Genomic DNA, 27,106 nt, shown 5'->3' with positions numbered 1-27,106 from the left:
TATTTAATAATGTATATTGTCTTTAACAAGAGGCCATGATTTACATGATTTTGTGTGAGGTGCTCTGCATCAGTGCCCTGTGGACCATGTCCTCTATATAAAAACAATAAAATCAACACTACATAAGAAGAACCATAAACCTTAAATCAGCTGGCATATTTAAAAAAAAAAAAAAAAAAAAAGTAACAGTCAGGGGAACACTTTAAGCTCATTAGAAAGATGTCCATGCCTGCCTTTTGTAAGGCTGCCTGTCTAAGTAATATTTACAGAAATAATAAAAGGTGTTTACAAATGTATGTGTCTAAACATGTTATTATATAGAAACACGGTGTCTAGAAATTGAGGTTCTGATCTCGCATAAATCGTAAGTCATATGACAAGGCTAGCTAAAGGATCATTTGACTTTTAGAATTGCTACTTCCAATAGGTGACACTAGAGTCCGTCAACTTCCTTCCTGTAGAGACAATCTATGTGTATGTATATATCATTATACATATATATATATATATATATATATATATATATATATATACACATACATACACAAGAATTTCTTTCTCACAAAAAGTTATTGCAATTTCACGTTTTGTTGAAAATATTTATTTCCTTTGTGTGTATTGGAACAACACCAAAAAAAAGAAAAAAAAAACAACCCAGAAATAAAAAGGCAAATTAGACATAATTTCACTAAAAACTCCAAAGATAAGTCAGACATAATTGTTGGCACTTTTCCAAAACTGTGGATAAACAACTTTATTTCAAACATGTGATGCTCATTCACCTGTGCCAAGTGAGATGTCCCCAGGTGCGTAACAATAGTGGTCGTATTGATCGCGACTGTGGTCGGGCCCGGCAGTGTTAGGGGCTCGGCGCCCCCTTACAGAGAAGCATCCGCTTCCTCTCTGTGAGGACCTGCGCTCTTTAGTGGCAGACCATACAGCTGCTATGGAGCCCATGAGTCAGGGGGGCTCGGTGCCAGTAGCGGCACAAGGCCCCCTCATCCACGGGCCCTCGTCCATCATGGCACACAGAAATAATAAAGGATGGAGCAGAGCACTCCAGTGCATCCTTCATCATTCTCCCCTTATGCCTGCGCTCGACGTCTCAGTGCAGCAGAGCGCGGTAACTTCACTACTACGCGACTGCTGAGCGGAGTCTGCAGAGCGCGGGACACTGACTGGAGCAGCGGGGGAACGAGGAGAGGTGAGGACTTGTTTATTTTTTTTAATCAATGATTACACGGTGGCCAGAGGCTGTGGGGGTGCATTAAACAGCATGGGGTCAGCATAATACAATATAAAAGACAACTTATACGTGGATTATGGGGAGCATTAAATGGTATGGGGGCTGCATAATATGAAGAACAATGGGGCTACATTATAACACATGGAGGACTATGGAGCTGCATTAAATGGTATGGGGGCTACATAATATAATATGGAGGCCTATAGGGCTGCAATAAATGGTATGGGACCTGCATAATTTAATACGAAGGACTATGGGGCTGCATTATAACACATGGAGGAATATGGGGCTGCCTTAAATGGCAGGGGGGCTGCATAATATAATATGGAGAACTATGTGGCTACATTATAATATGGAGGACTATGGGGCTGCATTATAATAATTAGAGGACTATGAGTGTGCATTATACTACATAGTAGACTATGGGGGTACATTTTACTATATGAAGGGTTATGTGGGACCCATTATACTATATGAAAGGCTATGTGGGGGCAATTATAGTATTTGGAGAGCTATATACAAGGGTAACAAAGATAAAAGCATGGGATGGGAAAATTTTTTGTTGAAAGAGGCTCTTTTCCTCAGCATCCAGCTTTCCCATGCTCTGATATCATGGGACAGCTGGGTGCTGAAGGAAAGATGTATATCAGAGCATGGGAAAGATGAATGCTGAGGGATTTCTAATCATGGGGAAACGTGAGTGCTGAGGGAATGAGCCCAGTGTCAGTGCCCCGAGTGTCGGCATGATTATCGCATACCCAGAACATCGGCGTCATTATCTCGTAACCTGAGTGTCTGTATTCAGTGGGGGGGGGAGGGGGGGGTGGAAGGCAGGTCCAAACTTTGCACTGGGGCCCATCAAACTCTAGTTACACCACTGGCAGCCACTGGCACCAAATGAGGTTCCATACAAGTTCAAGCTTTCCTGCAGGCTCACTACCAGAGCGGACTATTCTGACATATCTAAAAAAAGAAAAAGAAAAAAGGACAGCTTACCTTTAGTAGAGATCCCTCATGTAGCATCTATGTCCGATGGAGCCGCAGGGTGGATGCCCTTCCAGGGGCAAATAGTGAAGCAGTTTAAAAATATTCAGCGAATCCAAGTGGACAAAAATTTTTTTTTATCCTTATAAAAAAATTAAAAATGTTATTTGGTTAAAAAGCACTAAATTTGAATGACTGGTAGAAAACTAACAGAGTGTCCCAGACAGTCTAGTTTCAGTGTGTCCCACACCCTTATAGTTTTCTACCAGCCATTCAAAAGTAGTGTTTTTTAATCAAATTAAATACAATTTTGCATTTTTATAAGGAAAAAAATGTTTTTGTCCACTTGGATTCGCTGCAAATTTTGAAAATACTGACATATCTGAATGAAATGAAACGCGTTGGCAGGAAAGCCAGGAGGACAGATGAGAACAAGATATAGCTTTCTGGTGAAGCACATCATTCTACTGTTTACTGAAAATGATTTGAGGCCGACAAAGAAAAGAACGTAGTGCCTACAGTTAAATATGGCAGAGGTTTAAAGATGTTTTGGGTTTGGTTTGCTGACTTTGAAACTGACTGCCTTGACTGTGTGCAAGGCATCATGAAATCTGAAGACTACAAAAGGATTTTGGGTCGCAATGTAATGTCCAGCATCAGAAAGCTAGTTTTGCATCCTAGGTCATGGGTCTTCCATCAGGACAATGACCACAAAGATAATTCAAGAAGCCCCCAGAATGGGAAGATAATAAAATGCTGAAAAGTTCTGATGTGGCCAATGAGTCCACGTGTAAATCCCATTGAACACCTGTGGAGAGATCATAAGATTGAAGGGTGCCCTCTCTCAACAGCAAATATGAGAGACATGAAGCAGTTTGCAAAAGAAGAGTGGTCCAAAATCCCTGTTGAGAGGTGTAAGAGACTTGTTGATGGTTACAAGACACAATCTATTGCAGTTATTTATACAAAAGAGTGTGCAACCAATTATTAAATTGAGGGTGCCAACAATTTTTTCCAGACCAGTTTTATGTGAAAATATGTCCAATTTGCCTTTTTTCATTTTTCTGTGTTGTTAGAATGCACACAAAGGAAATAAACATCACCTGACCTGAATCTAACAGAAATTTTATGCAAGGCGCTGAAAGCTCAGAGTTCATACAAAGATCGTACAGAACCTTCAGAATTTCAAGAGTGTTTGTGTAGAAAAATAGACCAAAATCACTCCTGAGGAATGTATGTGACTAGTTTCTCCATACAGGAGGCATCGGGGGCTTGTGTGCGGAGTCCATGGCGTGAGACGTCATACATCTGAAGCAACGATTTTACAAAACATTTCGGTGGAAATACTAAAAATAAAGTGGATGCCCAGCCAGGACACTTTTTAGACTATTCCCATTAAATTTCATGAAGGCACTCAAAATTTACAAATGAAAATCCGTGGCGGTGTCAAAAGAAAAGCTCTATGCAATGTACGTAAATCATGTCATGGCTTTAAGTGACTGGCTCTCTCAATGCTCCTGAAATTTTACAGCTATAGTCCTGCCCAAATTGTGGATTTCCTGATCAGGGGAAGCCTTCTGAAGGTTTGGACACCATGCCTGTGAATATTGAAAATGGCACACCAAAGTTATAGGGTGATATAGAAGGGTTAATAGTTTCTGTATTACTCAATTTTAAATACACAAGATGTACTAATGGAATAATAAAGTAAGTTTATAGCCGCTGTTTAGTTTACTAAAAACTCAAGGTTTATTATTGTCTGGAATATTTTTTTTCTTATCTTATATGCAAGACTCTACATTTCTATATTTCTCAGACTTAGGGTATGTGCGCACTAGGCGTTTTTTTCACGCTGCATTTTTATGTGCGTTTTTGTCTCAAAAAACACACCCGCGGCTAAAAAAACGCGGCAAAAACGCATGCGTTTTTGCCGCGATTTGGTGCGTTTTTTGCTGCGTTTTTGCTCACTGCGTTTTTAATCAGTGCACAATGCCATTAAAGATTGTTGATGAAAAAAAAAAAAAAAGGTCTGATGTCATTTCCTTCTTCAAAATGTTCTTTGTATGCAGGAGAGCAGACAGCTGCAGAACTAGTGTATGCAGGAGAGCAGACAGAAGCTGCAGGACTACAAGGCTCAGCATCCTGCATTCACTAGTGTATGCAGGAGAGCAGACAGCAGCTGCAGAACTACAAGGCTCAGCATCCTCCATCCAGGACTGTATGCAGTTTTTTGCCCAAAAAGAAAAAAAAAATGACATGGGCTTCGCCATATTTTTGTATGCTAGCCGGGTACAGCAGGCAGGTACGGGCTGCCCCCAACCCCCAGCTGCCTATTTGTACCCGGCTGGGAACCAAAAATATAGAGAAGCCCTTTTTTTTTTTTTAATTATTTCATGAAATAATTAAAAAAAAAAATGACGTGGGCTTCGCCTAATTTTTGAGTCCAGCCGGGTACAACTAGGCAGCTGGGGATTGGAATCCACAGTGCAGGGTGCCCAAGATTTCTGGGTACCCCCACTGCGAATTGCAGTCCGCAGCCACCCCAGAAAATGGCGCTTTCATAGAAGCGCCATCTTCTGGCGCTGTATCCAACTCTTCCAGCTGCCCTGATGCCGGGTGGCTAGCTAGGTAATAATGGAGTTAGGGCTAGCTGTATATTATCAGCTAGCCCTAAGCCCGAAATTCATGGTGTCACGCCAATATTAGACATGGCCACCATGAATTTCTAGTAATGATAAAAAAAAAAAAAAACACAACACACAGAAAAATATTTTTATTAGAAATAAAACACAACACAATTAGTGACTCCATCTTTATTGAAATAAAGAACCCCCCTCCGCAGTAATCCTGGGTCAGGATCCCGCGCCGTCCAATCCGGATCCAATATCATCTGATCGGTTTGCTGGAAGGCAAAGCGATCAGATGATGTGTCAGGATCAAGTGCCTGAATCACATCACACATCAGCTGATTGTATAAAAGCCGGTTATACAATCAGCTGATGCATCAGTAGAAAAAAAAAAATAATACTCACTAATGTGCTGTGCTGATTACCGGCAGCTCCTGGAGCGATCGATTGGACAAAAGTCTGATCCCGTCCTATCGCTGCAGTAGCTGCCGGTAATCAGCTGATGAAGTCCCCTGACGGCAGGATCAGCTGATAGCCGGCCGGGCGCGAAAAAGCCGGCGAGACTACGATCAGCTGATGCGTCAGGTGACTGCATCAGGTGATCCACCGCCAGGTCCTGCAAGCAATGTCCTGCCCCGGGGAGACTGCACACAGCCAGAGCGGCGGTACCGGGAGGAGATGGGAGCAGGCATGGCACCGGGACCCTGCAGACAGGTGAGTATATATGACATTTTTTTTTTCTACTGTTCACTTTGGTTTTCGCCGCTGCCTCCACCTCCCGTCCAGACATGGCGCTGCACGGAGCTGACATGGCACCGGGCGGGTTGTGGACGCAGCGGTGACGGTACCGGGAGGATTCATGCTTCTGTGTTTACCAACAGAAGGAATCCTCTTCCTGTACACGTCACTTTACTGCCCACCCCTTGCATTTATAGCTGCGTTTTTAGTCATAGAAACGTGGCTATATGCGTTTTTCATTGCGTTGTTGAACATTCATTGAACTCAATGGGTGAAAACGCAGAAATAATTGACATGCTGCATTTTTGTGGTCACCACAAAAACGCAGCTACAAAGAAACGCTGTGTGCAGACAGCACTTCTGAAAACCCATAGACATTGCTGGGGAAGCAATGTCACTGCGTTTTCAGCACAAAAACGCGGTAAAAAACGCGGCTAAAAACGCGGCAAAAACGCCTAGTGCGCACAAGGCCTTAAAGGTCATATGATCAACTGGTAAATTTCCACTAGAAGCCTTTATGCAATGTCATGTTGGTCTGTAAATGGTATAAATTATGTGTGCATTGGCTAATAAAAAGAAACTGATCATGCTTACAAGAATGCAAGTCTTTTCTCCGAGCGCGCGATATTAAAAAGGCCTAATTCAACAAGGACCTCACTGGTGATCCCATAACCTGACTTTTGAGTCAGAGCAGAACAGCTACATCAGTTTTTGGGGCCCAACGTGGGGCTGTGGCCAACCAGCCTATTCGGAAGAAGTTTTAGGGATTCTTGAGACAGTGACATTTCAGCTGCAGCAAGGTGAGAAGTTGTATTCTTACACTTTATTTCACTCTCTCTGATTTCCTGAATTTCTGGTTAAGGCTGTACACACAGTTCAAGAACTCTGGCATCACCAGTGAGTATTGTGTAGTGTAGTGTGTAGTGGTGTAGTATAATACAGGTGTATATAGGGGTGTAGTGGTGTAGTATAATACAGGTGTATATAGGGGTGTAGTGGTGTAGTATAATACAGGTGCATAAAGGGGTGTAGTAGTGTGTCTGTCTGTCTGTGTGTCTGTCTGTGTGTCTGTGTGTCTGTGTCTGTCTGTGTCTGTCTGTGTGTCTGTGTCTGTCTGTGTGTCTGTGTCTGTCTGTGTGTCTGTGTCTGTCTGTGTGTCAGTGTCTGTCTGTGTGTCAGTGTCTGTCTGTGTGTCAGTGTCTGTCTGTGTGTCAGTGTCTGTCTGTGTGTCAGTGTCTGTCTGTGTGTCAGTGTCTGTCTGTGTGTCAGTCTCTATCTGTGTCAGTCTCTATCTGTGTCAGTCTCTATCTGTGTCAGTCTCTATCTGTGTCAGTCTCTATCTGTGTCTGTCTCTATCTGTGTCTGTCTCTATCTGTGTCTGTCTCTATCTGTGTCTGTCTCTATCTGTGTCTGTCTCTATCTGTGTCTGTCTCTATCTGTGTCTGTCTCTATCTGTGTCTGTCTCTATCTGTGTCTGTCTCTATCTGTGTCTGTCTCTATCTGTGTCTGTCTCTATCTGTGTCTGTCTCTATCTGTGTCTGTCTCTATCTGTGTCTGTCTCTATCTGTGTCTGTCTCTATCTGTGTCTGTCTCTATCTGTGTCTGTCTCTATCTGTGTCTGTCTCTATCTGTGTCTGTCTCTATCTGTGTCTGTCTCTATCTGTGTCTGTCTCTATCTGTGTCTGTCTCTATCTGTGTCTGTCTCTATCTGTGTCTGTCTCTATCTGTGTCTGTCTCTATCTGTGTCTGTCTCTATCTGTGTCTGTCTCTATCTGTGTCTGTCTCTATCTGTGTCTGTCTCTATCTGTGTCTGTCTCTATCTGTGTCTGTCTCTATCTGTGTCTGTCTCTATCTGTGTCTGTCTCTATCTGTGTCTGTCTCTATCTGTGTCTGTCTCTATCTGTGTCTGTCTCTATCTGTGTCTGTCTCTATCTGTGTCTGTCTCTATCTGTGTCTGTCTCTATCTGTGTCTGTCTCTATCTGTGTCTGTCTCTATCTGTGTCTGTCTCTATCTGTGTCTGTCTCTATCTGTGTCTGTCTCTATCTGTGTCTGTCTCTATCTGTGTCTGTCTCTATCTGTGTCTGTCTCTATCTGTGTCTGTCTCTATCTGTGTCTGTCTCTATCTGTGTCTGTCTCTATCTGTGTCTGTCTCTATCTGTGTCTGTCTCTATCTGTGTCTGTCTCTATCTGTGTCTGTCTCTATCTGTGTCTGTCTCTATCTGTGTCTGTCTCTATCTGTGTCTGTCTCTATCTGTGTCTGTCTCTATCTGTGTCTGTCTCTATCTGTGTCTGTCTCTATCTGTGTCTGTCTCTATCTGTGTCTGTCTCTATCTGTGTCTGTCTCTATCTGTGTCTGTCTCTATCTGTGTCTGTCTCTATCTGTGTCTGTCTCTATCTGTGTCTGTCTCTATCTGTGTCTGTCTCTATCTGTGTCTGTCTCTATCTGTGTCTGTCTCTATCTGTGTCTGTCTCTATCTGTGTCTGTCTCTATCTGTGTCTGTCTCTATCTGTGTCTGTCTCTATCTGTGTCTGTCTCTATCTGTGTCTGTCTCTATCTGTGTCTGTCTCTATCTGTGTCTGTCTCTATCTGTGTCTGTCTCTATCTGTGTCTGTCTCTATCTGTGTCTGTCTCTATCTGTGTCTGTCTCTATCTGTGTCTGTCTCTATCTGTGTCTGTCTCTATCTGTGTCTGTCTCTATCTGTGTCTGTCTCTATCTGTGTCTGTCTCTATCTGTGTCTGTCTCTATCTGTGTCTGTCTCTATCTGTGTCTGTCTCTATCTGTGTCTGTCTCTATCTGTGTCTGTCTCTATCTGTGTCTGTCTCTATCTGTGTCTGTCTCTATCTGTGTCTGTCTCTATCTGTGTCTGTCTCTATCTGTGTCTGTCTCTATCTGTGTCTGTCTCTATCTGTGTCTGTCTCTATCTGTGTCTGTCTCTATCTGTGTCTGTCTCTATCTGTGTCTGTCTCTATCTGTGTCTGTCTCTATCTGTGTCTGTCTCTATCTGTGTCTGTCTCTATCTGTGTCTGTCTCTATCTGTGTCTGTCTCTATCTGTGTCTGTCTCTATCTGTGTCTGTCTCTATCTGTGTCTGTCTCTATCTGTGTCTGTCTCTATCTGTGTCTGTCTCTATCTGTGTCTGTCTCTATCTGTGTCTGTCTCTATCTGTGTCTGTCTCTATCTGTGTCTGTCTCTATCTGTGTCTGTCTCTATCTGTGTCTGTCTCTATCTGTGTCTGTCTCTATCTGTGTCTGTCTCTATCTGTGTCTGTCTCTATCTGTGTCTGTCTCTATCTGTGTCTGTCTCTATCTGTGTCTGTCTCTATCTGTGTCTGTCTCTATCTGTGTCTGTCTCTATCCCCGCCTGTGCCTGTCTCTGTGCCTGTCTCTGTGCCTGTCTCTGTGCCTGTCTCTGTGCCTGTCTCTGTGCCTGTCTCTATTTGTGTCTGTCTCTTTCCCCGCCTGTCTCTTTCCCCGTCTGTATATATGCATGGGGACACAGACACACACACAAACGCGCGCGCACGTGCATCTCATTAAATTGGAATATCATCAAAAAGTTAATTTCAGTAATTCAGTACAAAAAGGTAAACACATTGGAGTTATTACAAATAGAGTGATCTATTTCAAGTGCTTATTTCTGTTAATGTTGATGACTATGGCTTACAACCAACGAAAACCTACAAGTCATTATCAGAGAAAAAATTGGAATACTTACCACAAAACACTTGCAAACGATTCCTAAGCATGTAAAATGCTTCCTTAGTCTAGTTCAGTAGGCTACACAATCATGAGGAAGACTGCTGACTTGACAGATATCCAGAAGGCAATCATTTACAGACTCCACAAGGAGGGTAAACCACGAAATGTACTTGCTAAAGAAGCTAGCTGTTCACATATCCAAGCATATTAGTGAAGAGTTGAGTGGAAGGAAAAAGTGTGGAACAAAAAGGTGCACAAACAACCAGTATAACCGCAGCCTTAATAGGATTGTTAAGAAAATGCCTTTCAAAAACTTGTGGGAGATTCACAAGGAGTGGACTGCTGCTGGAGTCAGTGCTTTAAGACCCATCACAAACAGACGCATCCAAGACTTAGGCTACAACTGTCGCATTTCTTGTGTCAAGCCACTCATGACCAATAGACAATGCCACAAGCGTCAGCTCAGTGGTCCAAGGTGTTGTTTTCGGATGAAAGTAAATTTTGCATTTCATTTGGAAATCAAGGTCCCAGAGTCTGGAGGAGGAGAGGAGAGGCATAGATTCGAAGCTTCTTGAGGTCTAGTGTGAAGTTTCCACAATCAGTGATGGTTTGGGGAGCCATGTTATCTGCTGGTGTAGATCCACTATCTTTTACCAAGACCAAAGTCAGCGCAGCCATCTACCTGGAAATTTTTAGAGCACTTAATGCTTCTCTCTGACAACAAGCTTTATTGCAGATGGAAATTTCATTTACCAGCAGGACTTGGCACATATACACACTGCCGCATGCACCAATACCTGGTTTAATAACCACAGTATCACTATGCTTGATTTTGCCAGCAAACTTGCCTGACCTAAACCCCATATTGAATCTTAGAATTTTCATTGGCTGTAAGTAGAGATGAGTGACTACCATAATATTCGTAATCACTATACTCGTAACGAGTACTCTGTAATACTTTAGTATTCGTACAATGCAAGTCAATGGGAAATGTGAGTAATTTTCTGCGAGACCCAACAAAAAGGTCTGGGGGCCTGAGGAAAAGGCTGAAATGGATGGGAAAGTGATGAAACTGAATGGGGGAGTCTGGAGAATATGCCTGCATGCATTTTTGACTCACATATGGTTTCTGGGATCCCCTCAAGCCACAAGGAAGAACTTCCATGTGGCTTTAGTCTATCGGTGCCCCTGCAGTGTATGCCGCACTGCCCTGGCCAGCCCTGCAGTGATTCACACAGCAGTGTGCGAACAGCTGCAGGATGACGAGCGCCGACATCAGGTGGTTAGCTCAGATCACCTGCTGTGATGATCTCCGTTGAACTCGTGACGTCAGCGCTCGTCAATAACTTCCATTATGCGGCGTTCTCACATCAAGTCTCGCAGGTGGCCAATGAATGTGACTAGCAGTGATGTTACAGTCTCACAGGACAGTTCACATGAGAATGCGGCGGCCATGGAACTCCGTGATGTGCGCTGACATTACGAATTCAGCGGAGTTCATCACTGCAGGTAATGAACTAAGCTAACCTATCGTCGGCGCTCATGATGCCCTGAAGTGACATGGCCTTACCTAATGATGTTGGCTCAGGTCACTGCACTGCTCTCCCAGCCAATGGGTAACATTCTGTTCTTCATTGACTGGGACAGTGATTATGGTATGGATCGTTATGGGACCCCCTTATTGGATTATGTTAGAACCGGATTTGCTTTTTATTTTCAATAAATTGGTGAAAGAGGGAATGTTTTGGGAAGTGTTTTTTCAAATAATTTTTTTTTTTTTATTACTGACTGGATTAGTGATGTCAGGTATCTGATAGATGCTGTGACATCACTAATGCCAGGGCTTGATGCCAGGTGACATTACACAGCTGAAACCAACCCCATTGCCCCATAGGCCACCGCACCATTGGCACATCTAATGGATGTGCCACTTTTGGGGTGGCTGTGGCCTGCTATTTTTAGGCTGGCTGTGGCCTGCTATTTTTAGGCTGAGGGTCCAATAACCATGGCCCCTCCTAGTCTGAGAATACCAGACCACAGCTCTCCACTTTACCTTGGCTGGTAGTTTAATTTGGAGTGGACCCCACGGTTTTTTCTTTTAAATTATTTAATTTAAAATAACAGAAGGGGTGACCTCTGTTTTGGATTACCAGACAAGGTGAAGCTGCCAGCTGTGGTCTGCAGGCTGCAGCTGTCTGCTTTAGCCTAGCTGGCTACAACAAATAGGGGGGACCCCACGTCAGTTTTTTAATCATATATTTTTTTTTTTAGCTAAATACAAGGCTAACCACCCTTTAGTGCCACATGAAAGGCACTAAAGGGTGCAAGATTACAAAATACAGGGGAGTGGCACATTATGTCTAGCTATCCATCCAGCTATCTATCTTTCTAACTTTTGACTGCATGTAATCCTCCTTTCATTTTTTTTTTTCTGAGGTCCGCAACCTAAAAAAAAAACAACGGAAGGCACATGGATGTAAAATGGACTATATACAGAATGGAAAGGATGCGGTTGTCATACAGATGTGCATTGTTTAAAATATTAGCCCTATGACCTGAGCTATGGTTGATGCACGGAGTCACCATCACAATGTCTTCTAATGACAAACAGTAGTTAGGCTAGAGTCGGAGTACTGTCCTAGTTTGTCCGCCACTGCACAATGTGCATAGTGTTTACAAAAATTAGCCCTATGGGCTGAATCATGGTTGGTGCAAGAAGTCCCAATTACAAAGGCTTCCAATAACAAATAGTACTTAGGCTGGAGTAGGAGTACTGTCCTAGTTTGTCCGCTACTGCACAATGTGCATAGGGTTTGCAAAAATTAGACCTATTGGCCACAGACAGACTTTCTTTGATTAAATTCAACAAGGACTGGATTTCTCTACAGTTTGCAATTCCTCCAGATGAGAGCAAGCCAAACTAAATTCCCCCAAAATGTTCATTTTGACTACTGCTGTTAACGTCCACCCCTTACCCCTTACCATATAAAGTCATTTTTCCTGCGTCAACCATGACTGCATTTTCTGTGGAGAGACGTGAGCTCCTATCGGTGATTGCCCAAGCAGAACTGAAAACACGCTCTGACATCACACTAGCAGCCAGGCTGGCCAGCATCTCCAAGGCATATAAGGAGAGGTCAGGCCCAGTATTCAGCTTGGACACCCAATAATTAAAGGGAACTGAAGCATCAGCAAGGACGCAGGTATGGTCACTTAAGTACCCCTTGACCATGTTGTGCAACTTATCCCTCCTTGGCATTGTTACAGGCACAGATAGCCCTTGCTAATGTCCTGATTTATTGAAAATGGCCCAGTTTGCGCACAATTTTCCCTCCACCTCTGTTGGACCTGGTGTTGGTGTCTCACTCCATTAATCCTTAGTGTTGAAAGAGCCAGTATCTCTGCCGCCAGCGTTCTCTGAGGGTGATTATTTTCATCAACTTGATCTACAATGACCCTCTTGAAGGATTCCATTGTGCAACCCTATGGTGACTCCAAAAAAAGAGAAGGAAATTTCTCCTTGTAATGTGGGTCCGGAAAGGTGGCCAACCAGTATAGGTTGTTCGACAAAATGTGTATCACGCAAGGGTCTTGACACAGACACTTACACATGAACTTTGCCATGTGGGCCAAGCTGCAAACAGGTAAAGGTTCTGTATCCCTACCAGGAGTAACAATACCCATCCTCTCATGCTGACTCACCTCCTCCTCTTTTTCTCCAGCCCATCCATGCTGGACAGACATGAAGCTGGAGTTGAGAGTTCCCTGAGTAGCCTTGGGAGTCCTCTGTGTAGCAAATAAAAACATCACCCAATCTTGCCTCAGAATATTGGCTGGGCTAGGTAGTATCACCCATTGGAAAATCTGACTCCATAGCCACATGCTGGTCACTCAAAGCTTCCTCTTTGAGATTATGCAGTGATTGTTTCAACAGACACAGCAGTAGGATGGTTAGGCTGATAATAGACTGATCACAGATTATGAGCTTGGTGCAGTACTTAAAGTTCTCAAGAAACTCACAAATGTCAGCGATTCACACCCACTCAACAGTTGTTATGTGTGGTGGCTGACTCTCAATCTGACGAGCATGTTGAAGCTGGTATTCAGCTACTGCCCTCTGCTACTCAGTAACCCTCGCCAACATATAGAATGTAGAGTTCAACCATGTGGGCATGTGACGCCCTGGCAAAACCAGGTAGTCACAGACACATCTAATCCTCCTTGGTAATCTGATCCCACACTGGTACAGTTCTGCAGACACACCCCTCCCCCCAGTGTAGAAGCTAAACAGAGCAGCAGGGGAGAGGCTGGAGTAGTGTATGAGAGGAGGGTGAACAGAGCAGACCAGGGTGTGGAAGCTCCTGGCTGCTGTAGAGAAGTGGAAGCGAGCTCCAGGATTGCTGGAAGGAGTAGAGCGATGGGAAGGAGCCGAGGTGGCCGGGACAGGGTAGTGGCCCGTCAGCAACGTAATCAGACTCCGGATTATCGCTGGGGAGTGGACCCCCCGTTCCAAGCCAAGGACTTGAGGAGGCTTCCTATCGTAGTGGACAGAGAGCGAGAGGGCCTTGCTGTTCCGGGTGTGGGATCCGAACACCTCCCGTACCAAAGGCTACGGACATCGGCAGCTTCTGGCTAATTCCTGACTCTGTGTGTATTCTTGTAAAGCGAACTGTGAGTAACAACATCCCCTGGTCCAACCAGGCGCACAGCTCTCAGACGGTCGCCATCTCCTCCCTGCACCACCTCACCAGGGTCCCGGGACACCAACACCCTACCCGTGGAGGGAAATCACCACCTTGCTGCCCACCACCATCCCCGGGATCCTTAAACCGGCAGCGGCGGTGCTCCGTTACCTCACCGCACACCACAGGTTGCATCACGAACAATCTCCCTTACCTAATCCCCTCTTTGCTGTGGAGCCTGGGATCACAGACTGGGTCACGCCACCGTGATACCCACAGAAGTTACCCCGTGGCCCGGATCTGAGTACCCCTTATCCCTCGGCGACACAGGCAGGTTGCACATGAGTCAATGACTTAGCAGCACTGTAAGCCCAGCAAAAGCAGTAGAGGAATGGCAGAAATGGGCACTAATATGGTGCACCTTCTCAAGTAGGTACAGCAAGTCAGGGTATGTTTTCATAGATTTCTGAACAGCTAGGTTCAGCAAGTGAGCCATGTATGGCACATGTAACAGCTTGCCGACTTTAAAGAAGCCACCAGATTACGCCGATTGTTGCAAACGACCAGGCCAGGTTGGAGGTGCACTGGGGAGAGAAACTGAATGGTCTGCTCTTTTATACCTTGCTACAACTCTGCTGCAGTGTGTGGTTTGTGACCTAAACAGATCAGCTTCAGCAGAGCGTGTTGCTGCTTTGCCGATTCACTGCTGCACAGCTCCCAGTTTGGCACTGATAGGGAGGGCAATTCAGCAGAGGATGAGGAGCAGGAGGAGGGCAGACAGGAAGTGGCAATTGATGAGACGGAAATGCTGCTGGAAGTTGGATTTGCGAGTTTATCCCAGCCTCCAACAGGTTCACTCAGTGTGCCGTGATAGATATGTATCGTTCGTGTCCACAACCACTTGTCCTCGTGTCTGTTGTTAGGTGGACCTTCCCTGTTATGGCTTTGGTCACAGCACACTTGAAATTATTTAACACATGCTTGTGTAACGCAGGGACGGCACAACGGGCAAAATAGTGGTGGTTGGAAACACTATCATGGGGCAGCCACAGCCAAGAGATCACGGAAACACTGTGTTCCCACAAGCCTAAACATCTCCATGGCTAGCAATTTAGCAATGTGCGAGTTTAGGTCTTAAGCCTGTGGGTGCGTGGCTGGGTATTTACGCTTCCTTTCCAACATCTCAGGCACGGACAACCGGACGCTTCACTGGTCAAGGTAAGTGGATGTGGTTGATGTTTGCGGTGTCTGTGCAAATGCACCTTGTGTGCATGATTTATGAACGCGTGCTTCCTGGACAGCAGATTGTGAAGGACATAGCACAGGCGACATGGCAGTGGTTTGACCCGCAGACACAAATTTGGTACCCAGGTTTTGTGCCCACCTACTGGGGTGCTTGGCTGCTATGTGGTTCCGCATACTGGTGGTGCTCAGGTTGCCTTTGCCCTAGCCTCTGCTCAACTTGGTATGGCAGATGCTACAGATTACAATGTTTTTCTCTAAAGGACTTTCAGAAAAAAAAAATCCAGACAGCGGCTGAATGCCCCCCTTGCCCTGACGTGGACCACAGTGCTCTTGGGAACAATTGACCCAGTTCTCACTTTGGGCAAAGCACTACCCCTTGGTGCCTGTGTTGGTGTTATATATCAATCTTCCTCTGTGTTGCTGTGCTGGCTATGCATGTCAACAGTCCAGGTCAGATCACTGTCCACTTCGTCTTCGATCTCATCGTCCTTCCCACTTGAGATTGTAGGCTGACCTCATGGCAACTGTGTGTCATCATCATCAGCCTCCATCTCTGAAGACAGTAAATCAGGATTCTCAAATTGGCTTTCTTCTAGTAGAGGGTTTTCAAATATTTGCGCATCAATGCATGCCACCTCCTCACGTCCCTCTTCAATGCTGCACGGCGAGAGGCCAGAGCCAACCAAAGGATACGTACAAAACAGATCCTCAGAGTTTACAAGCTTGGGGTCATATGTCTTCTGTGACTGATGAAAGAGGGAGGAAGGAGGACTAGGTTAAGGATTGGATAGGCCAGCCTTCTGTGTGTCCACAGTAGACTCTGTGGTCGTGGAAGGTCGGTTGCTGCTTGAAAAATGCAAAGAGGCTCTGTCTGCCATCCAAGACAAAATCTGCTCTCGCGCTTCTGGCTTCCACACGTTTACATTGCAGAAATTTGGCAAGGAACATATTGCATACATCAAGCTTCTTCTGACATGACACAGACTCAGTGCCTTGTCGCCCACCACTGACAACACCACGCCACGTCCCTGTCCCTTAACAACTGCCTTTTTTTTTTTGCAATTTTGTGTTTTGCTCGCGAATTTGTAGATGTTGATAGCCCAAGGCAAGCAGACTTTGACCCCAAAAAATTTGAGGAGAAAGTACAAGTGAGTACTTTGTACCAGGCAGCACAAAATGGTAGAGTCCTGCTTTGTATTTGCAAAGGCCACTAGCAACATATTAATGTGGCTGATGTGCACAGATGGCACAAGTCGGGCTGTGAAACCCTAAATATTGTGGAAACAGGAATTGTTCTTTACTGTATCAGGCAGCACTGATTGCTAGAGTACTGCTTTGTAATTATTTGCAAAAGCCACTAGCAACGTATTAATGTGGGTGATATGGATGCCACAAGGCAGGCTGTGAGCCCCTAAATATTGTGGAAACAGGTCCCGATTCCCTACCTAATCCACAATCTCTTCCCTCCCTGCTGTGACTTTGCTCAGTGCTATCAGCTCTTAAAAAAGCAATTGTATTCTGGTTTCTGGATGGTACTATGGATGTCCCTGCTCGGAAATCTGTCCCTCCGAATGCTACACTGACCTACACTGCAGGCAGCCCTGAAAATAACTTTTTGTGTTATTAAAGATAGGGCGTCACTTTTTTTTATTTTTGTATTAATACTAGTGACTATAAAATCAAGTATTTTTAATACAAAAATAAATTCACTGTTTATTTAGTTTTTATTTAATTCTAGTTTTCTGAAGCACTGGGTGCTGCAATCTTGGATTTGCTGTGAGTAACGATAGTTATCCACCTCCTTTATGGCAGCCCCCTGTGCATAGAAGACCGTTGTCGGACTGCGACCCTATACTTAACACAGAAACCGCGTCTGATGTCATCTGGATGCACCCCCTGTTCTACCCAGATCACTGCAGAGAGAGATCTCCACCATCTTTGTGGAGCTCACAGCGTATGCTGTGTGCTCCACTTTCCCAGTCACCCGCAGAGATGGCTGGGGTGAGTACCGGTGCCGGCCGGCAGCACAGTATATGAGGGTGCGAGATACAGTAAGGCATTGGGATACTGTCAGAGGGGCATTGGAAAACCGTCAGCAGGACATTGGGAAACCTTAAGCGGGCCATTGAGAAACAGTCAGTGGGGCACTGGGAAACCATCAGCGGGCTTTGGGAAACAGTGGAGCACTATGCAGCTGGCCTTAGTGACACTTTAGACATATTAAGATCACTTTGCGGCCACCAACAAAATGGCTCTGCACTGTGATCCTAAACTTCATTCTCTCTTATCCTTTTGGAAACACCCAGATTGGGAGGGGGAAGTGTGACATCACACACAGGAGCGCAGATTCTACCTACTTTTACTGCAGTTGTAATGTGAGCTAGTTCTACAGTAGCTCTACTGCAGGATTTCAGCAGCTGGTCCCTTAGTGTTTAAGAGTGGAAAATATCAAACTTTCATTTATTTATTTTTTATATTTTTCTCAATTAAAAACAAATACTATTATTTAAACATAACATAAAAACATTAATACTTTATATTTTTTCAGTTATGGGAAAAAAACATTTTGGATGACACCTTCCATTTAAGAGGCCTTCACTCTCCCTAGCAGCTATTCGCTCTATCCCTATACTGATACAATGCTGTCTCCGAATGCAATGTGCGCAAAATGGCGGCGGAAGGTCTTTTATAGACCCTATGATGCTGAGCGGCCAGCCAATCACAGTAATGCCACAATCAAGATGGCTGCAGCATTACTGTGATTATTTAAGAAACCCAGCATTTTAAGTGGCTGCAAATCAACTGCCAAACAGAATAGCCAGAATACCGTACTATTTTGTGAATAGTAATGAATACATTGGCTCATCACTAGCTGTAAGCCATAATCTCCAACATTATCAGAAATAAACACTTGAAATAGATCACTCTGCTTTTAGAGTCTCACTAATATATGCATTTCCCTTTATGTACTGAATGTGGGGAATCAGCTCTGGTAGGCAAAGGCAGTGGCACAGTAAAGATGCATAAACGGGTTTGCCGTCCAAAAAGCTCATTGTTTTATTCACACTTGGCAACAAAAACATAAATGTGCAGTCTTACTTCAGACCAGGAAACACAGGAAAAGTTCAGCTTGGTAGCAGCATAACACAAGTCACAGCCTTGGTGGTCCATTCACATGTGTCTTCCCCAGGTCCCCCTCCCCCTCATTTTCATATCTAGCACAGGTACAGCAGCTACGGGCTGCAACCCCGAGCTGTTCAGCTGTATCTTGGCTTGTTTTGAGAAACACAGAGGATCCCAAGCTGATTTTTATGATTATTTGAACAAATAATTTAAAGAAATGGCGTTGGGTCTCCCTCATTTTATAAAAAACAGCCAAGGGACAGCAGGCAATTGGGGGCTGATATGATTAGGGTGGGAAGACCCATGACTAGCAGCCTGCAGCTGCCCAAGAAGTGGCACATTTATTAGATGCGACAATTCTGGTGCTGTACTCGGCTCTTCTTAGCCCGAGTACAGTGGCAAACCGGGTAATAAATGGGGTTGATGTCAGCTGTGAATTGCCAGCTGGCATCAGGGCCTGGTATTAGTAATGGGTAGGCGTCTAGCAGACACCCCCATCACTAATCCAGTAGTTAAAAGTAGAAAACATTTGTTTATTTGAACAAAAAAGAACCCTGACCACATCCCTCATTCACCAATTTATTTAAAAAAATAAGGTCTGAGGTTATCCATAGCAAGGTCCCAAGACGTTCCACAAAAGCGAGCCTGAAAAGACATAAAATAAGAAAATTATTAAAGACAAAAGACACCCTCAAGTCACCAATTTAAATCCCTAATCAAGGTCCGCCATCATACAATAAAAGGAGGTCCAACGACGTTCCAAGACTCATTGTCCCAGCTAATGAAGAACAGAACATTCACAATGGCTGGGAGAGCAGACACTACAGACTCACACACTGTGCTATGTGAGAACCACAGCAGTGAACTGCAATGCAGTGAACCTGCAATGTAACCGCGACACACACACACATTATATATTGTAAGATGGCGACCAATTACAATATAAATGGCAGATATGTACTATATAAGTGGTGTGATCCTGGAAATTTGTGCTGGTACTTATCGTGCCACATATTTGTGCTATTATATTCTTTGGGTCAGGATCACAGGTAGCTAAAGAGTTGGGTGGGTCTAGCTACCTTCATACCCCACCCTGTGAGTGTGTCTGTCATGCATTTTAATGAGGTTATTTGGCACATGGCAGGAAGACAGAGCTACCTCAGGCCCCCTTCACACGTGTGTGTAAATCACATACATGTTATGCGTTCCGTATTTCATGTCCATGTTGCGTTTTTAACGTCCGTTTTCTGGCTCCGTGTGTGATGCATGTGTCATCCGTATGTCCATATGAGATGTGCGTGTGTCCGTGTTTGTAGTTAGTATGTAATCCGTATTTCATCCGTATGCCTTCCGTTTTGCTAGTACGTGTAGCTGGAAAAAAAATCATTTAATGAATGGGATAATATGTTGCTGGTGTGTTCAATTCAGTCACCCTCACTGTGTCCTGCAAGATAAATTAGATTTCATAGGGTCCTTTTCTAATCACGTGCACCTGTTCCAAAATGATACAATCATTGCCATATTTGCAAAAAAAACGAACACAGACCATACGGAGATGGATTCGTGTCACGTACATGTGCTCACGGACCCATTGAGTTTAATGGGTGCGTGTTCCGTGAGAAAAACGGACATGCTTCCATATTTAACGCACCAAAAAACGTAACACGCACACGGACACACGCTCCATATGGAAAAACGCAAGTGTAACTCAGTACATTGATTACTATTGGAGTACGTGTGCCCGTGTCTCCGGTACGTGCAAGAACTGACCTAACACGTACCGAAGGCAAGTGCGTGTGAAGGGGGCCTCAGAGTGTGTGCTGGAAGGAGCCAGTGTGGAGAAACTCTCACTCTCAAAAGGGTTTGAAGCCTCTGGAAATAGCCCCAGCTGAGGAAGATGAGGGTTCGCTTCAATAGGACTGTTAGTGACTGAGTGGAAGCTGTGAGAGCTCCACTCAGATAAACTGTATTTGAACTGTGGGGGGGGAAACGCGGATATAATGGACCTGAAATCCGTCTAGGTTTATGTGAAGTGCGGTTTATGGAGCTGTGAACAAACTGTTTAAACTTCTAAAGAGTGTTTCCTGTCCTACCTCGTATCACACACACACGCCTGTCAGCATACATTCAGATTTTTAGCTCTTACCAATGCGATCATGCAGGCAGGAAGTCAGGACAGCAGCTTTTCACAGTGCCTCAGGGATCGCTAAATTGGAAGAAGCAGTGACTCCTAAGGACAGAAAAATGATTGCGCAGGCACGGGATTTCACATCATGAAAAAAACAACGGCACAGGCATACTGTGACGCTAATAGGAGATTGATGCTACTGAAGAGTGAGGCAGGGCTACCTTCCAAGCAAACGCCCAGTAGCCTGGAAGACGTCATTAGTATAATGCAATATAAAATGATATTTCAGCAACAAGGCTTCTGCTATGAGACATACAGGTAAGATTACTTTCAGCATCCTATCACCCGTATGCCCATAGTAACAGTTTAAAATGGTAAGAGGGGTGACAGTTTCCTTTTAATAGCTGGGAATGGTGGTTACGTGGCCACAAGTATGAGGTATGCACACTCTCAGGCACATACCGACTACTTGGGTGCGGCATCGCTCAATAGAACTGCGTTGGGTGATGAAGAGCCCAATGTGGCCGGTGCATGTATGCATACTTGCAGCCATGTGACCACCATTCCCGACAACCCCTTTAATGCATTTGACTTCATCTCATGTCGGTTTTTATCTAATGAGAAAGGGTAATCTGATTAAAACATTGCACACCTTATGAATGGTGGTAACATGGCCATTTGATTGACAGTTAGTTGCACCAAATAAGGAGGGTTGTCGGTGCCTTGTGTTTAGTAGATCTGTGAATCAAGGTTAATGAAAATGTAATTGATTTTACCAGATGTTCTAAGACAATGTATTGGATGGGAAGACAGGCATTGCAAAGAAGTCAATAAAAAGACAGGTCAGAGCAAGAACCATCAAGAGATAATTTCATAGTGTTTAAGGTTGAAGGTAGACTTATGTCCATCGAGTTCAAACCAAGATCTAACTTAACATGTTGATCCGGTGGAAAGCAAAAAAAAAACCTTGTGACAGACAGAGTAAGTGCCACATTAGGGGGAAAAAAATCCTACCCAACTCCACATACTGCAAGAAGACTAATTTTCTGGATCAAAACCCCATCACAGAATGTAGTGAACATAACCAGTAATTATATTTTTCAAGAAAGGCATCCAGGCCTCTCAAATTTTAGTAGTGGATTAACCATGACAACATTATGTGGCAAAGAGTTTCACAGTCTCGCTGCTCTTACAGTAAACAATCTGCGTTTGTGAATATGATTAAACCTCCTTTCCTCTAACCATAGTGGATGCCCCCTTGTCTCTGTTACAGGCCTAGATGTAAAAAAAATATTAAAGAAAGCTCTGTATTGCCTCCTCATATATTTATACATTGTAATAAGATCGTCCCTAAGCCTTTATTTTTCCAAGCTGAATAATCTCAAGTTTAATAACATCTTTTGGTACTGCATTCCACCCATTCCTTTAATAACCTTGGTTCCTCTTCTCTGCACCAGCTCTAGTTCAACTATGCCCTTCTTATACACCAGAGACCAAAACTGTACACAGTATTTTAAGTGTGGTCACACTGGTGACTTGTATAGGGGTAAAACTATCTTCTCATGAGCATCTATGCTTCTTTTAATGCATCCCATTATTTTATTAGCCTTGACAGCAGCTGCCCGACACTGGTCAGTACAGTTGAGTTTGACGTCCACCCATACACCCGTTTTTTTCAGTGACCGTTTTACCCAGTGTTTTATAATTGAGTACATTTTATTTCCTCTGCCCAAGTGCATGACAATAAAATTTATCCACATTAAACTTCAATTGCCATTTCTAGATCAGAACGTAAACGGTGTGGGAGGAAAGTTAAGCCTGAATTGAGCAAAACAGAAAAAGAGTGAGGCAACATTTGTGTATGGACTTCAACTTGAAGAAGTGATTAGGACTCACGAGAATTAGGACACATCCACAAGAGGAAGGGGTGGGTAAAGTAATCCTGCAATTTGTGGGCAAAAAATGAACAGAAAGAACTCCACCCACTGTCCCATATAGTGCATCCTCATAAGCAAGCTTAGAGCTAGACACTTGTCTTGTAGAAAGGCAGGCAGCATGGTTGTGGGGCTTGGGGAAGGTTTGAAGTGCAAGATGTAGTTACATATGGAAGCACTGCTAAGCAGGAGCTAAGGAAAGACTGTCTATCATGCAATGAAGGAGTGAAGAACTACAGATGACCACATTGCATGCAGGTGAGGGATAAGTGTCTCCAGTCCATGTTGCTTTTCTGGAGGAGATAGTTAATGCATCATTCCAGCATTTTATTTTACTTTTTTTTACAGTTGGATTGATGCTTTAACTGTAAAGGGGGCTTTACACAGTAGCGATATCGGTACCGATATCGCTAGCGTGCGTACCCGCCCCCATCGTTTGTGCGACACGGGCATATTGCTGTCCGTCACGCACAAAATCGCGCTCCATCATCACAAGGCTTACCTGCCCTGCGAAGTCGCTCTGGCCGGCGATCCGCCTTCTTTCTAGGGGGCTGGTTGTGCGGCGCCACAGCGACATAACACGGCAGGCGTCCAATATAAGCGGAGGGGCGGAGATGAGCGGGACGTAACATCCCGCCCACCTCCTTCCTTCCGCATTGCCGGTGGAGGCAGGTAAAGAGATGTTCCTCGCTCCTGCGGTGTCACGCACAGTGATGTGTGCTGCCGCAGGAACGAGGAACAACATCGCTAATGAGAAGTAAACAATTTTTGTTTTAGGACGACCTCTCCGCGGCAAACGGTTTTGGGCACTTTTGCGATCGTTTTAGGTCGCACATAGCTGTTACACGCTGCAATCTCGTTAATGAAGCCGGATGTGCGTTACAAACAACGTGACCCCGACGATAATTCATTAACGATATTGTAGCGTGTAAAGCCCCCTTAAGTCTCCTCCTACCTGTCCTATACTAACATGCGGTCGTCTTCATTTCTTTCCAGTGTTGCTCCGGTTAGTCTCAAAGAATTTGTGACCTGCCAGCATCTCCAGTGTTTCATGGAGTGCACTGGAGGGTCACAAGTCAACACAAATCTACGAGAACCTCGTTCTGGCTCTCATACAGTTGCATTGAGACATAACTTCTTACTTCCGGCCAGTCAGACGTTACTAGGAACATCGCCGAAAAAGGGTGAAAACAGAGGCAGGGGAGTATATCGGGGTAGAGGACTTACATTTAAGTGCTGAAAAAAACCCAAAAACAGTGGAGTGGTGCTTTGAAGTGTGATTATTTACCATACTCCCGCCTATTTGAGGTTAAGCATAGAAATTATGTTCTCTCAGATTCCCAACTAGAGGGGAAGAAAATAAAAAACTACACTAGAGAAGCCCTACAAAAAAGTAGGTCGGATGATAACCTACAAACACAATCAACTAGACTGACAAAAAATGACTACATTTCCAAGGGGTTAAATTATTGCTCTAAAACAAAGAAACATAATTTATACCTTTTCTGTGTAATAACTTGAACGAACATGAAAGTTTCCAAGCTCCAGATGGTTATCATCTTGATTGTAGAGATCTTTTAAGGTCTCTGGCTCCTGATGCTTACAGAACTGTTAGTAATTTTTAGAATAAAACACAAAAGAAAGGTTCAGAGAAAAAAAATATTAGAAAATACAATGTGAACAGAGTAAAAAATATTTGTAATGTATTAAAATTTCATATTGAATATTCTAAAGCGGGCTTTACATGCTACGATATCGTTAACGTATTATCGTCGGGGTCACGGTGTTTGTGACGCACATCTGGCGACGTTAACGACATCGCAGCATGTCACAAGTACGAGCGACCTTAGTCGATCGCAAAAGTGGCCAAAATCGTTCGCCACAGAGAGGTCGTCCTGAATCAAAAAATCGTTAATTGCTTCTTAGTGATGTTGTTTGTCGTTCCTGCGGCAGCACACATCGCTATGTGTGACACCGCAGGAGCGACGAACATCTCCTTACGTCTGTCCACCGGCAATGCGGAAGGAAGGAGGTGGGCGGGATGTTACGTCCCGCTCATCTCCGCCCCTCCTCTTCTATTGGACGGCCGCTTAGTGACGCCACAGTGACGTCGCTATGACGCCGAACGCACCTCCCCCTTGAGGGAGGTATTGTTCGGCGGTCATAGCGACGTTGCGGCACAGGTATGTGTGTGTGACGCTGCCGTAGCGATAATGTTCGCTACGGCAGCGATCACACAATATCGCAACGTACGACGGGGGCGGGTGCTATCGCGCTCGACATCGCTAGCCGATGCTAGCGATGTCACAGCGTGTAAAGCCCGCTTTAGAATTAACAACTATGTATATTTGGTCGCCGTCCATTAGTAAAAATGATTAAAATCCCCTTTAAACCCTTCCAGAAGGCTATTTTCCATATTTGCACTTTATTTCTTTCCCTGCCCCTTCCAAGGGTTATAACTTATTTTTTAATCGACACTCATGTTTTTATTTTTTGTTTTTTTTTGCAGAATGAGTTTTCCTTTGGAATGACACAAACCATTGTTTCAAATGATGTACTGTAAAGTGGAAACAATTCCAAGTGAGGCGAAATGGCAAAAAAAGCATAATTTCGAAATTGTTTGAATTGCTGTAAAATAACCTGGCAATATGATTCTCCAGATCAGTACAATTAAAACAATAGCAAAAATGCATAGTTTTTGTTTTATATAAGTGGTGCAAAAAAAAATCAGAGATTTGTAAAGAAAAAAAAAAATTTGCTTACATCTCCATTCTCCCACAGCAATGTTTTCAATTTTTGGGTTGTGGAGCTGTGTGAGGGTTTTTTTTGCATCCCTATACGATACTGGTATTGATAATCACATAGCGCTATATACAATGTTTTGATCCTGTTATTACTTTTTTGGTGCTGTTGTGTTGACCGAAAAACTGCAATTTTGATGTTTTGTGGAATTTTTTTTCTCATTACGCAGCTTACTGATTGAATTAATTTTATATTTTGTCAAATCAGACTTTTACAAACACAGCAATACCAAATACGTGTAGTTCAAAAAGTTTATTTCTTAATTTTTAAGATGGGAGAAGAGGGGTTGACATGAACATCATAATATACTAGCATTAGTACCTGGCATTGCCCAAGATAGTAACTGTCTCTCTAACTCTCTGTCTATCTACCTCTATGTCTGCACTTCCCAGTCTGTGTCTGTCACCCTCTCTGTCTGTGTGTCCTTGTTTCTGTGTCTGTGTGTTTCTGTCTGTGTCTTTGTGTGTCTCTGTCTCACTCCGTGTCTGTGTGTGTGTCTCTATGTGTCTCTCTTAGTGTGTCTGTCTCTGTATGAGTGAGTGTGTGTGAGTGTGTGTATATATGTGTGTCTGTCTCAACCAAAATCATACTGACGCGTAAGCTGTCTTATACTAAGAATGTACTTCATTGCCTATAACTAATCAGAGCTCCTATTAATGACTTATAGCTCCCAGCTCCATTGACCTTAATGTAAGCAGGTTTTTTTGGTAAATAACTGTAAAGAGCGATGTTAAATGTTCCCCTCAAAACAGTCTATAACATTCCCTGAGTCAAATGAGGTGTCTGTGCAAAATTTCGTGATTTTAAATCCAACGGTGCGGATTCCTTTAGTGGACACACACACACACACACACACACACACACACACACACACACACACACACACACCGCTTTATAAATTACTAGCTGTAGCACCCGACATTGCCTGGGATAGTAACTAAGTGTCTCTCCGTCTCCCCCTCTCTCTCTGTATGTCTCTGTCTGCCTCTCTCTCTCTGTGTGTGTGTCTGCGTGTGTGTGTATCTGTGTGTCTCTGTCTCTCTGTGAGTGTGTGTATCTGTCTCTGTGTGTGTGTGTGTCTGTGTGTGTGGAAGGAAAAGAAAAATTGACGAGAGATTTCAACGCAAGATTGTGCGGATGGTGGATAAAGAACCTCGACTAACATCCAAACAAGTTCAAGCTGCTCTGCAGTCCGAGGGTACAACAACCCGTACTATCCATCGGCGTCTGAATGAAAAGGGACTGTATGGTAGGATACCCAAGAAGACCCCACTTCTTACCCAGAGACATAAAAAAAAGCCAGGTTGGAGTTTGCCAAAACGTACCTGAGAAAGCCTAAAACGTTTTGGAAGAATGTTCTCTGGTCAGATGAGACAAAAGTAGAGCTTTTTGGGAAAAGCCATCAACAGAGTTTACAGGGAAAGAAAAAAGAGGCATTCAAAGAAAAGAACATGGTCCCTACAGTCAAACATGTTGGAGGTTCCCTGATGTTTTGGGGTTGCTTTGCTGCCTCTGGCACTGGACTGCTTGACCGTGTGCATGGCATTATGAAGTCTGAAGACTACTAACAAATTTTGCAGCATAATGTAGGGCCCAGTGTGAGAAAGTTGGGTCTCCCTCAGAGGTCATGGGTCTTCCAGCAGGACAACGACCCAAAACACACTTCAAAAAGCACTAGAAAATGGTTTGATAGAAAGCACTGGAGACTACTAAAGTGGCCAGCAATGAGTCCAGACCTGAATCCCATAGAACACCTGTGGAGAGATCTCAAAATGGCAGGTTGGAGAAGGCACCCTTCAAATCTTAGGGACCTGGAGCAGTTTGCCAAAAAAGAATGGTCTAAAATTCCAGGAGAGCATTGTAAGAAACTCATTGATGGTTACCGGAAGCGGTTGTT

At 44.0% G+C, this 27,106-nt stretch overlaps 1 protein-coding gene across 1 annotated transcript in view; it reads right to left on the bottom strand.

The window, feature by feature from the left end:
- VPS16 (VPS16 core subunit of CORVET and HOPS complexes) overlaps positions 1–27,106 on the bottom strand; it is an 879,114-nt gene that overhangs the window by 234,545 nt on the left and 617,463 nt on the right. Inside the window, exon 19 of the mRNA XM_075319712.1 lies at positions 23,908–24,015. Within this exon, the coding sequence (XP_075175827.1) occupies positions 23,908–24,015 (108 nt within the window). The remainder of the gene's footprint in view (positions 1–23,907; positions 24,016–27,106) is intronic.

Source organism: Anomaloglossus baeobatrachus, chromosome 7, assembly GCF_048569485.1.
Source record: "Anomaloglossus baeobatrachus isolate aAnoBae1 chromosome 7, aAnoBae1.hap1, whole genome shotgun sequence".
Taxonomy (NCBI): Eukaryota; Metazoa; Chordata; class Amphibia; order Anura; family Aromobatidae; genus Anomaloglossus; species Anomaloglossus baeobatrachus.
The sequence above is the reverse complement of the archived record's forward strand: the minus strand, read 5'-3'. Positions and strand labels throughout refer to the sequence as shown.